Source organism: Anoplopoma fimbria, chromosome 2, assembly GCF_027596085.1.
Source record: "Anoplopoma fimbria isolate UVic2021 breed Golden Eagle Sablefish chromosome 2, Afim_UVic_2022, whole genome shotgun sequence".
NCBI classification, from domain to species: Eukaryota; Metazoa; Chordata; class Actinopteri; order Perciformes; family Anoplopomatidae; genus Anoplopoma; species Anoplopoma fimbria.
This window is the reverse complement of record NC_072450.1, coordinates 7,862,445-7,874,799: the sequence shown is the minus strand read 5'-3', so window position 1 is coordinate 7,874,799 and position 12,355 is coordinate 7,862,445. Positions and strand designations below refer to the sequence as shown.

Below are 12,355 nucleotides of genomic sequence, written 5' to 3'. Positions count from 1 at the left end.
TGACATTTTCAACATTTTGCTAAACTTTCTCTGCAGTGTTCGGCTTCCTGCGGTGGCGGAGTTCAGCATCGACTCATCAAATGTGTGAACACAAAGGCTGAGACAGACGAAGAGGTGGATCAAGCTCAATGTGACCATGAGCTCCACCCTGAGAGCACCCAGAAGTGTAACCTGCAGGAGTGCGAGAAGGCCGCCTCTGGTGAGTAAATCAACAGGATGAACACGGTAAAAAGCATACGTGCTTGGGAATCAACTGTCTGTGGGGGTTTTTTACGGGCTGCCCAAAAAACTTATGTGCTTTGAACTTGATAGATTGTATTGAACCCTTATACCTCGTACTGTGAAGATCTTTCATTTACTTCTTTATTATTACTGAACCACATTAAATAGTCTGAGATCATTGTTTGAATTTCCTCTTGTTAGATCCATAGAACCCACTGACATGACTTTGACTGCAATATGGGAAAAGGGAATTTATTGGTGTGCAAAATACTGTGTGCTGAGGAGTTAGAGACCCCTTGATTGACACTTGAAACTCCCTGAAAGCCTCACCATCAACATCTTAAAAAAAAAGCTCTTAAAAATGATGTGTCACTTGCAAAACTCACAAAAAACGTCTTTTAAATCTTACTTTGTCCAGAAGTATTGATAATTCAAATTGCATTTGATGTATTTGCATGTTTGAATTGCAAACATTTATTCACAAATATGAATACAGAAACATTTTGTTGTGGCGTTTCCTTCTATAACACCCGGTTGTTTCTGGAAAGGCCTTCTTCCATGGGTGGCGCTGTTGCAAATGGACCACAATGCAAATGCTCTGTGGTTCAGATAGATTTTTTTTCTGCTTCAACATCATGGTTACACTCCGTTAAAATTAGGACTCTGTGACTGAATTGTGATAGAGCTGCTGTGAATGAGGTCAACAGTTAGATACTGTGTGTGTGTGTGTGTGTGTGTGTGTGTGTGTGTGTGTGTGTGTGTGTGTGTGTGTGTGTGTGTGTGTGTGTGTGTGTGTGTGTGTGTGTGTGTGTGTGTGTGTGTGTGTGTGTGTGTGTGTGTGTGTGTGTGTGTCAGGTTGGAGAGTAAGAGGGGAGTGTGTGGATTCTGTTGCAGCGCATAGTTTTTGCCTGGTTGTGTAGTTGATTGAGTGGCCTTATTGTTAAAGATAATAGCCTTGTTGTTGAGTGTGCAAAGCATTTGGGCACAAAGTCTTGTGAGTTGCTTTGGCTTGCATCCATGAAATCTTGTATATTGCGTATTGAGTCATCAGTATTAAGCCGGAGAACCAGGGAGGGGGGACCACCAGAGTGACAAGCGATTCCTGAAGGATTTTGAGTATCAGGCATCTGAATATGCAATTTACACTGAAGATTAGGTTTGACATTAAAGTAATGAGCTATGGGTAAAATATCTGCTGATTTCTGTTCACTGACTATGTATGCAGTCCATTGAAGATATTGAGTGAAATGTCAAGCTAGAGCAAATACCAAGACCTCCAACATGAATAATGATGGTGATTCTTGAGAAGACAAAATTAACTTAAGAAACACACTGAATGTACAAAATACAGCCAGGCAAATCCACATTACAGCCTCAGCTTCTGACTGATTTTATCATCAAAACGTTCTTGTCACAAAGGGGAAGTAAATGTTCTATGTCTATAAGATATTTATCTCAGTGGTATCCAATATTTAACAGCTGATGGCACCAGCTTTTTTGACGATATGCAGCAGTGTGCTTCTCTGTACATCACCAGCAGCATTGATGTAACTGGGAATCCACCAGCTCTTCCTCTAATGATGCCACATGACAAGACCAGTGGAAAGGCTGACTAGAGCAGCCTCAAAAGTCTTCTTTGTTAACCAGAGAGTGTAAAAAAATAAAATAAGAAGTACCATCTTAGATAAAAGACATTTGTATTCAAAGCAGCTTTTCACAACCAGACAATTATCTGCTGCAAGTCTTCCTTTGCTTGAAACACATCATTCATACCTTCAGTGGACCAGAGTTGTATCTTTGCCTTTTATGTGTCTTTGAAGATGATGACTAGAAAAGACTAACATTTCTGCACAAGAGTTGTATTTTTTTGCTCCAGCCAACTTTACTTGAAGGCGCATGTTGTCTGCAGACAAGAAAGCTGCTTATAGCCTTTTGTTTAGTTTGTAAGCCTACAGTAAATGGTCCTCACGGCTTACTGTTAAACATGTGACTCTTTTTGTAGATTGGGACATGAAGCTTATATAACTTCATCACCCTTGTAAAATAAATACAAAAATATGACAAAATCAAAAAGAATATTGATCACTTTTGCAGCTCCTTCTTAAAATTTTTGCCGTCTGTAATTTAACAAATGTCTTTTACAACTTTTTACTTTCAACCTTCTGATGCAAACCTCAGCAGTTTAATGGTATTTCTATTTCATATCAGATATATGAAAGCCAGTGAGCCTCTGAGGGCAGCTTGATAGAGTCTGAATTTTGAAGGCAAAGAGGAATAAAAGCAAATATTTTAATAGTATGATAATAGCTGGCCATGTAAGCGCTGTGTGTGATCCTCCATCTCGGTTAATAATTTGAGTCTGTGTTTTTCTCCAGTCAGACAGTTGTAAAAAATCTCTTTTCCTCCCTGTTGCCAAGGAAGGCCTGGGTAAATTCATGTTTTCACATGTGAAAAACCAAATCCAATTCGTTAAGAAGACAAATAAAACCGACAGACTGAATCCAAAAGGCTGAATTTGGATAAACAATACCGAGCATCAGAATCATAAAATGAAATCGCCCTTACATCAAAATGAATTTCAGAGAATGTGAGATTGACTAATACCCTCGTCAGGGTTTTCAGTAGTATAAGAACAATGTTGCTCAGTGTTGCTCAGCGTAGGTGGCATTAAAATGTATCACTTCTAACATTAACAAGGGTGACACCTGCTCTAACAGAAGTTTTAAAGGTGCCCTGTAGTTTTATGATTGTGTGACTCTTGAGTTTACTGCAAGGTGACCCACCCTTCCTCAGGTTTCATTACTGCCATAAGTGAAGAATTATACAACATTTCGATCTGACCTTGCATTGTGTTTCTCTTCCAAGAGTACCTGCTCACCTAATGTTATCTTTCTCTCTCTGTCGATCCTTTATTTCTAAAAACAAAAAAAGGAGGTGCCTTTTACCCCGTCAAAGTAGAGCTGCAACGATAAGTCACCTAATCGATAATGAAAAGAATCACCAACTATTTTGTTAATCTATTAATCGTAAAGTAATGTTAATGCTGTTTTCAGACTCTCAAATATGGATATTTTCCTGCTTTCATGTTTTATTTCATATTAAACTGAATATCTTTGGGTTTTGGACTGAAAAAAATAAGACATTTAAAGACATCACCTTGGACTTTAGGAAACTGGGATGGACATTTTATACACCAAACGATTTAGTGGATTCATCAATAATGAAAATAATTCAAAATTGCAGCCCAATCTCCAAGACTTGGCTTGGTTTGAGCCTCATTTCGGTCAAGCCATCTGCCAATTAAATAAATGGCTTTGGCATGCATTCAAATGAGTTTTGAGTCTGGTTTTTTTCTGATAGCATTCCTGGAGAATCTTTTTAAGTATCCCTCCACATCAGGTCTAAATGAATTTATGGCCATACTGATGCTGCATTGAACCAAGAGCGATCACAACTGTAATTGGACGCAGATCAGAAACATCATTAATGAAGGAGAGACATGATGGAAATGTAAAGTGATGCAGCGGAAGGTCATTTCATCCATCACATAAAGTCTATATGTAGGTGTCATCTCAGCTACACTTGTAGTTTTCTTAATTTTTTATCAATAAATGTCATGAATCAAACTGTATATCAGTACCTTTTCATTTAAAAAGGCATTTTAGAGATCACAAGGAAGGCGATCTGACAATTATAAAAGGTGTCGGTATACTGTACCCGCTGTGATATATTGACAAACACAAAATACCAGCTGCATCGATGGCCCAGAATAAAAATCGCCTTTGTCGTTCCTCCATGCTTTTGTCAGAGCCTGTAAGATAATAGCCTCCCTTCAAACATGCACTGAAAGCCGCACACAGAAGCTGTGACGTTCATCAGTTTAGTGTGAAACCAGTGCTTTGACACGAGACGTATGTAAGACCTGGTGTGCAGCTGTGTGAGCCGTGTTTTGTGTGTTCTGGGCTGCAGGTCATTAATATCCCACTAGGAAGCCGAGGTTGGCTTTCTTAGCAATAGGAGGAGAATGAGATGTCGACGTGAGTCCAACCTCCACAGGGACTGTACACGTGCTTCTGGAGCATGAGATATATATTAGGGGAAAAGAAGACATAATGAGCCATTTTCTCCATTGAGATGTGTCAATAATGTTCTCTTCAGTCCTCAACGTCCCATACGTCCCCATTAAACCTCAACTGCCGCGGGGCACTGAACTCCCTGGTGCTGAGCTCTGACCTCTCAAGAGATTTTTTTTGAAAGAACGTTTTATTTTGGCGAGGTCGGACAGTTCGTTTGAGTTAACCACCTGCTCTCTGAAGTAGTCTGAATAAACGAGGAGAGTTTGCTAATCCATATAAGATTCTTTATGAAATACACATCACTGGAGTCATCTCTTTGGTTTTGACACTAGCAAATACATTCGGCCAACTGTGATGTGCTTTTCCCAGGAAACAAACTTTTTAATCCATTCATCATCCTCCTTTTCATTTTACACACAAAATGTCAAAAACTCCTGTTTTATTATTTTATTATGTGCTCTTTGTCTAGACTTGAAAAATATTAAATCATATTTGGTGTTTCTCTTTTGATAGCGTAACCCCTAATTTCAGCTAAATTGAGAGAAAAAGCATCCAATTTTTAGGAGAATAATGAGTTATATTAATAAGCCTTTTTTTTTTTAACAGCGTACTGCTCCCATCATGGCAACAAATAAAAAAAATCTGCTCAGTTTCTCGCTATTAAGAGAACATTTTCCATGTTATTACAAAATACCAAATTATTCAGATTTTACAAGAAACTTTTCTCATCATAACATTTATTTTTTGTTCCATAAAAAAAAAAAAAAAAACTTGGACAGGAAAGGGAAAACCTCCAGAGCCCTTTTAGTTGTAAAGTTTGTTCCACTAGCTGTGGAACAAACTTTACAGCTCTGCCTTCTGCACAACACTGAGGATGTGTTGCATTATTCATACATTTACGATTTTCCTTCTCTTTTAAAAAGAGGCTATTTGTTGTTATGTACTGTATGGCAACATTGTGGGATAAGTGATCTATAATGTATCGCTCCCTCTGAGTATTATCCAACATACAGTTTATGATCTGCGTTCAGTGTAGTGACCTGAGATGCCGGGGGAAAAGCAGAAGGGAGAATGGAAGAAGGTCAAATGGTATACGAGCTGGAGGTCTCTCTGCGAGCTAATGAGCTACATTGTGTGTTTTTGTGTGCAGTTGAAAAAAAATAAAGAGGTGAATCCTCCATCATTGAGGCTCGGTGTCAGAATCCATATAAAAAATCTCTTTAAAAATGTTTAAAAAAAACAGCAAAAAAATACATGTCCATATATGTCCAAAACACTATATTGACTTCTGAGTTACATCTTGTGCAATTTATTTATTCTTTCTCTCCCGGGCTCCAGAGAATATAATGCTAGGGAGGTATTTAATGTTTATTTCGCCTAGAAAAGCAGCATAATTTAAGTATATTTGGTGTATATTAAGCTGCACGGTGGTGTAGTGGTTAGCACTGTCGCCTCACAGCAAGAGGGGCCGGGGTTCAATTCCCGGGCTGGACAACCTTCTGTGTGGAGTTTGCATGTTCTCCCCGTGTCAGCGTGGGTTCTCTCCGGGTTCTCCGGCTTCCTCCCACAGTCCAAAGACATGCAGCTTAGGTGCATTGAAGACTCTAAATTGCCCGTAGGTGTGAATGTGAGTGTGAATGGTTGTCTGTCTCTATATGTCAGCCCTGCGACAGACTGGCGACCTGTCCAGGGTGAACCCTGCCTTCGCCCATTGACAGCTGAGATCGGCTCCAGCACCCCTGCGACCCTTAACTGGATAAGCAGGTTACGGAAAATGGATGGATGGATGGATGGTGTATATTATTGGTATCAAAAACCTAACAATTTGCCAACAATGTTTGTAATAGTGATATAATAATGAAAACGATCAAAAGTAAGGAAAGGGAGTTTAGGTAGGTTCACCATCTTTCCATCTGCAGATAAGCAGCCAACATGCTCCTCTGAAGCATCAGATGTGTTTCTGTAATGGTACACCACTCACCCAGATAGGATTTTTGGAGGTGAGAGCAAAAGGCTAAGCTCTTATCCAGCATCTGTCCAGTGAACTGAACAAAGCATTAGACTTAACAGATGCTGTAGTGATAGAGCAGCAACTTTTCCAATTTATTTCACTGGACATTAGAGACTGAAAGCCTGACTTTAAAGCAGCTATATTTGATTCTGGCCTACGCTCTCTTATAGCATTGTATTTATTGAAAAAGCTCTAAAAACCCACTATGCATCAGAATGATTTGGCCTATAAAGAGACAGATATTTCCCTCAGGAGTTGGTGGAGACCAAAAACGGAGCTAAAAGTAGAATGAATATTGGACTTTCTTTGACCAGGTGGACACAAACATGACTCAAAATGAATGATAATGTTCTTTCATAACTGTTGAATGTGTAAATAAGCAACGTTTTGCTAAGAAATTCAACATATCAACTTCAAATGTGACAATTAGAAAATACTGTGTTCACAATTTGTTTCAGTTTTTGGCTGTTTTAGTAATATAAACACACATATTAATATTTATTAGTAAATTGCAGAATGTTTTTTTTGATTAGGAGTTCAGCATCAATACTGTTGTTGTGCAGTGACCGTTCATGGTAACCTTCTTTGTTCCCTATAATGGAAGGTAACGACATAAAGGTCATGCCTGATTATATACACTGCTCATATGGAGATTATATCTTTTGTACTCATGCAGCGTTTCATTCTGGTCGGATGTGTTATTTCCATTCTACATGTTGGCTACTGTAGGTCATTCAAAAGCCCTTCACTCTCTCCCTTATTCAGCTCATTTGTTCCCTGGATTGTTATTTTATGGTGCTATAATTAACCCTCTATCATCTTTGGACCATAACCTTTTGCTTTATGCTTTTTGGTGAAAACAAATGCAAATCCACAATCACTGACGATGCATAGGATGAGGGGCTGAAGATGATCATGAACAGGTTTATCCCAAACAAACCTTCTGTATTCTGTAATCATGAAAGAAAAGCATAATACTGCGGAAGTCCCATTGCCTCTTCTTGTTACCGCTCTATATGGGGCATGTTGTTGAGTGGGTCAAAGATTGCAAATGGGGGAGTGTGGAAGACAGGAAATGCTGTGTATTGAAGGGCAGCTGTGGCCTTTGTATCCCATTGATGTCATGGAGTCTTTCTGATGTGGACTGCATTGGAAATTCTGCAAGAATTGCTTCAATACAGCAGTGGGTTCAGCAGCTCCATGTGTAGATTCAGGAGTATACCATGCTGCGTTTGTATTTGTCTCTGATTTGGGTTTCCAAACTGAGCATTGCAGTTTGTTTGAAGATGTTGGTTTGTGTGTCTTATATAACCCTGGAATGGAACACTGGTACATTTTACTTTATAAGACCATTTTTTATTCAAACTGCTTCCTTATTTAAAGTTCTCTACTGACTCCCATAAGCTGCATATATGCTATGCACCCTCCTTGTGGTGTGAGCTACAGAGACATTTTAAACTAGATTGTTTTATATATAATTATTTATGAAAACAGGACTATTTGAACACTGAATGTTTTGAATGTTACTGAACAACACTGCTAATTAATTAGTTGCTGTTTGTTTTAAGTCTGTTTCTTTGCATTTTGTATGTGAAATTTCTAATGTTACTTGTTTTAAATCTATTATTTTTTAATTCGTAAAAGAGATTTTCACACTTAATGGGATTATCCTGCTAAAATAAAATGTCGAAGGATGGCGTACTGATGGGTGCAAGCTTGTTGCTGGACATGGCAATTCAGGGGCTTCACAGAAGTCGAACCTTTTTAAGGTTTAACTCAGTCCCTCAGTACAACTCTTTGGTCAAAAATGAAATATTATTGGATTTAAATGATTGGATGCATTATCATTAAATGTGGTATGGACGTTTATTATCCCACTAATATGATTTCTAATTGTTTTGTGGATACCCTGACTTTGCTCTTAGTGCGACCATGACACTACACGTTTACATTTGCCCAACACATTGATATTTGAAAAGATAGTGTGGTTTGATTTTTATCATTATTGTGTAAAAAACCATGATGATTGATGCATGATGATTTTGATGACCCTCTGACCCACAGGTCACATTGTCAATTTGTACAAAATGATATTGGACAAATGATTGTGATTCATGTGCTCGTCACATACATATTTTGTGATATTTACCAAGACATCTGTGAAATGTTATTAAATCGATTGAGCACTTTATTGCCACTGCATACGAACCTTCTGTGCTGGTTCAGGTGCTCAACTGCGGCTCTCTGTAATTGCATCATTGCAGCTTGAAACATGGCTGTTAAAATGACTGCATGTGGCTTTTTGTTGGTAATTGTCGTGTGAAAAGAACTGTTGAATGCGATTTTCAAAGGAACTATAACAAGACTGTTGTGTTGAAGATTTTCTAGACACGGAAAAATCCTCAGGTCACTCATACTGTCAGTCTTGTTTTATCAGTACTTTTGATGTTTTAAAGGAAATAATAATTGTAAAAGTGAGAAAGTGTTGAGGTGCAACAGATGTATAGGATCTAATCCCAGTTTGCACACCACCTTCACCTCCACTTTCACTCACTCCTATATTCAGACACACAACCCAACAAGCACATCTTCATCTCTTCCCTCATCCAAGAATATTTTAACTGTTTTCCACTGCAACTTTATCCATAAGTTTGCATTAGGGACTTTATGAGAGTTTTTCTCAAATCCTCTTTATTCATTTTCCTCCCTTTCTTTGTTTGATATGGATGTTTTCTTGTTTCATACTAGATAATGCTCTACATAGAATGGATATTGGTCTCCAAGGACGAGGTTACATTTGTTACTTTTGTGATCGGATGCACCAAATGGGAACTCCGCTTTGTCCGCATACATTATCTGTGTCCACTCTTGCAACCTGCAAACGGTTGATAAACACATTTCTTTTCCTGTTAATTACAATAAACGTTTTTGCTGCTTGATGTTCCTCCCTGCAATGTAAGAAGACTTGCTTTATTGAAGAATAGCCGCTAACAAAGCTCTCACAATAAAGGCCCCTGTTATTTTGTTGTTTAAAAGCTTTTTTCTTGAAGCAATAAAAAAACAGGAATTGTTGGGTTTTCATATTCAGTAATTTGTCTCATCGGTAATGCGACTCAGACAGCGGGTCTCAGCGGTAATCCAGCCCTTTGCTTTCCTCGGAACAGGAACTCCCGTGTGGGGGGGAGATGATAGGATTCCTACATTTGATGAATTGTCCGGATCGTGCCCACATGCTGTCCACCCCTCACTGAGCTCCAAACTCAAAGCGAGCCAAGACACCTCAGCATGTCATCCGGCTGATCGGATCCCAATGCGAGCAAGATCCCATCTTGCAGTGCACATACTTGACAGATGTGTCCTGGCACGATCAGATTACAAAAGTCGCCTTGAAAAGACGGGTTTCTTTTTTTGCTTGCCGTCTTGAAATCTTCCTCCGTTTGTCTTTTGTTCCCGTTTACATAACTCCTCCACCATCTGCTGCCTGCAGTCACCCACAGCTTTGGGACTCCTGATTTACATACAAAAGCATTTAAATGATCTAATCTGATAATCATAATGTCACCCTTCACATGCAGACTGTGAATAATGCGATTAGCAAAGATTGAATTTGATTTGAAGGACTTTTAGCTGAGGGTTTTCAGGTCTCAGACAACTTTGCAAGAGGAAATGTTTCGCTCATAAAATGTTTAACTGTCATTGGCGTTGAGGCGTTGAAAGGAGCATAGCATTGCAATTTGCAGGAGGTTTAAAGCTGACCTATAATAGGCCTACTTAAGTTGTCTGTTAAGGCCATCAGCCGAGATTCCAGCAGGAACATGTGGGTTGTTGGTTTCTTTTTGCTTTTTTTTTTTTTTTGCTTTGGGAGTTACTCCAGAGAAATGTTTGTTGGATCTTGAAGGACAGGTGGTAAAGCTTACTTAATCCCTGAAGGACTTCTTAGCTGCTCCTAAATGAGAAAAAAAGGAGCTAAATACAAAAACAACGTCAGGCCCTTAAACGGTGAGCGTGATGATATAGCGTGGCGGTTCAATAACAGCCCACGCTCAAATCTTTGTCTGGACTACATGCTTCTGCTGCAAAAGCTGCAATTTAAAAGACCAGAGAGAAGATAGTCAGAATGTGTGCTCTGGTTGACGGATACAAACCTGGGAACACAAATGTACAAATCCTCTTTTTTTGTATTCATAATTGGTTGCCCTCCAATTGAACGTTTTGATGAGTTGTCCTGTTTTATTGTCCATTCGATGTACAATTGTGGGACAAACTGGCAACAACCCTTACAAACTATATTGGATTAGACGCTGCAAGCTCTTTTTTGGTAATTGGTTTCACATGCAAATCGTGTTAACTATTAGTGTGGAATAGAAAAATAGGGAGGTCCACTTCTGCAAGAGAAGAGTGTCTGCTGCCTGTGGGCTTGAAAACTGCAGAACAGAACAGGACAGGAACTTCATAAGTTATGTATGCCGACCATGCTCTGCAAGGACACTCGTACCCAGGGTTAGGATTTTGTGCTAATTGCATTTTAAAAGATTTCACATTTCTCAAGTCTACTGAAAACATCTCTTTCACTTTTGGGTCTATTCTGGATACCGAGACATCCCATCGTAATGCAATTACAATGTAAGCAATGGGGGGACAAACTCCAAATTCCTTGTTATGTGCAAACATTTATTTTGATGTTCATAAGAATAAAGCTAATATGAGTTAGACAAACCAAAAAACGTATCTTCCGGGGAAACAAAAAGAGGGGATTTATTGAGCTGCAGTGGAGGGACAGTTACACAGAATTCTGTGCGGCAAAGTAGGAATGCACCAATTAGACTTTGTCTCTCGTGATGCAATACCTGGACTCAGGGCATCTGCCGATGCTAAGTAACAGTCCGATGGCACCGCTTCTCTTTGCGCCATTAAAACCTGTATACCTCACTGCATAGAATGTATTGGTAACTTTTTTAGGCAAGCGAAATGTTACACAGGGAAGCTGTGATGCTTTAAGTGACTGAACTAATGTAACTGATAGCGGAAACGATCAATAATGACACTGAAAAATAAATTGTATTAAACGTGGGTCAGTCATGTCTGGCCAATAGTCCTCTTAATAGGGTCAGTATTGGAACCGGTACAGCATCCTTACTGAAAAGACAAAAAAAAAAGCTCAAAACTATTGAATACGGTGGCCCTGAGAGCTCAATGCACTGCAAACAAATAACATGCATGCAACACAAGCAGATGAAAAAACATCTTCACCAATTTGACGTCACACGAAAAGCATCAATTTGACGACACATGCAGGCTGGGACTGTGCAACGCTTGTGGCCATTTGTGGATTATGACGTTACTGAAGTAGGCTATCCATCAGTTTAAGTGGAAAGTGACGTAAACTGATTTTAACGTTGTGATTGCATGATTTATATTTAATTGCAGACGTCTGCTGTTGACCTAGCGTTAGCCTTTTGCTTATTATTATAATATGGGAGTCCTACGATCACAATGGCGGATAGCCGACTTCAATAACTTCATAAGCAACAAACAATGGCAACAACAAGCATGAAAAACAGTTTTTCTGTATTGATTCTGAATCATGGTCAAACTACATGGTGCAGCACTAGAGAGGAAATCCAGTCCAATTTTCACTGTGTTGGCTGATTTGTTCTTTTGTTTAGTTTTCCCCTCTATGATCAGTGTGCTGTTTGAAGGTGTCAGGTTGTCTACTCGTTGTGTTGTCAGTCATTTCAAAAGAATGCACAAAACAACAGAATATAAAAAAACAGCGATACTTATTCTTCCAGGCGTGTTTGTTCATTTTTCAGCATCTACAAGGTGATCAGAAAGAAATTCCAAGCAAGCCTGTAAAGATGATCCATGAACCAGAATATGTGGGATCACTCACACCTACTTGATTCCTTGTGTAATGATAACACAGAACCAAGTCTATATGTAACCTCTCTCTCTCTCTCTCTCTCTCTCTCTCTCTCTCTCTCTCTCTCTCTCTCTCTCTCTCTCTCTCTCTCTCTCTCTCTCTCTCTCTCTCTGTGTCACCCAC

The 12,355-nt window shown here is 39.1% G+C and overlaps 1 protein-coding gene across 1 annotated transcript in view; it reads left to right on the top strand.

The window, feature by feature from the left end:
• LOC129102433 (A disintegrin and metalloproteinase with thrombospondin motifs 7) overlaps positions 1-12,355 on the top strand; it is a 62,659-nt gene that overhangs the window by 49,983 nt on the left and 321 nt on the right. The window contains exon 24 of the mRNA XM_054612582.1: positions 37-199. Coding sequence (XP_054468557.1) covers positions 37-199 — 163 coding nt within the window. The remainder of the gene's footprint in view (positions 1-36; positions 200-12,355) is intronic.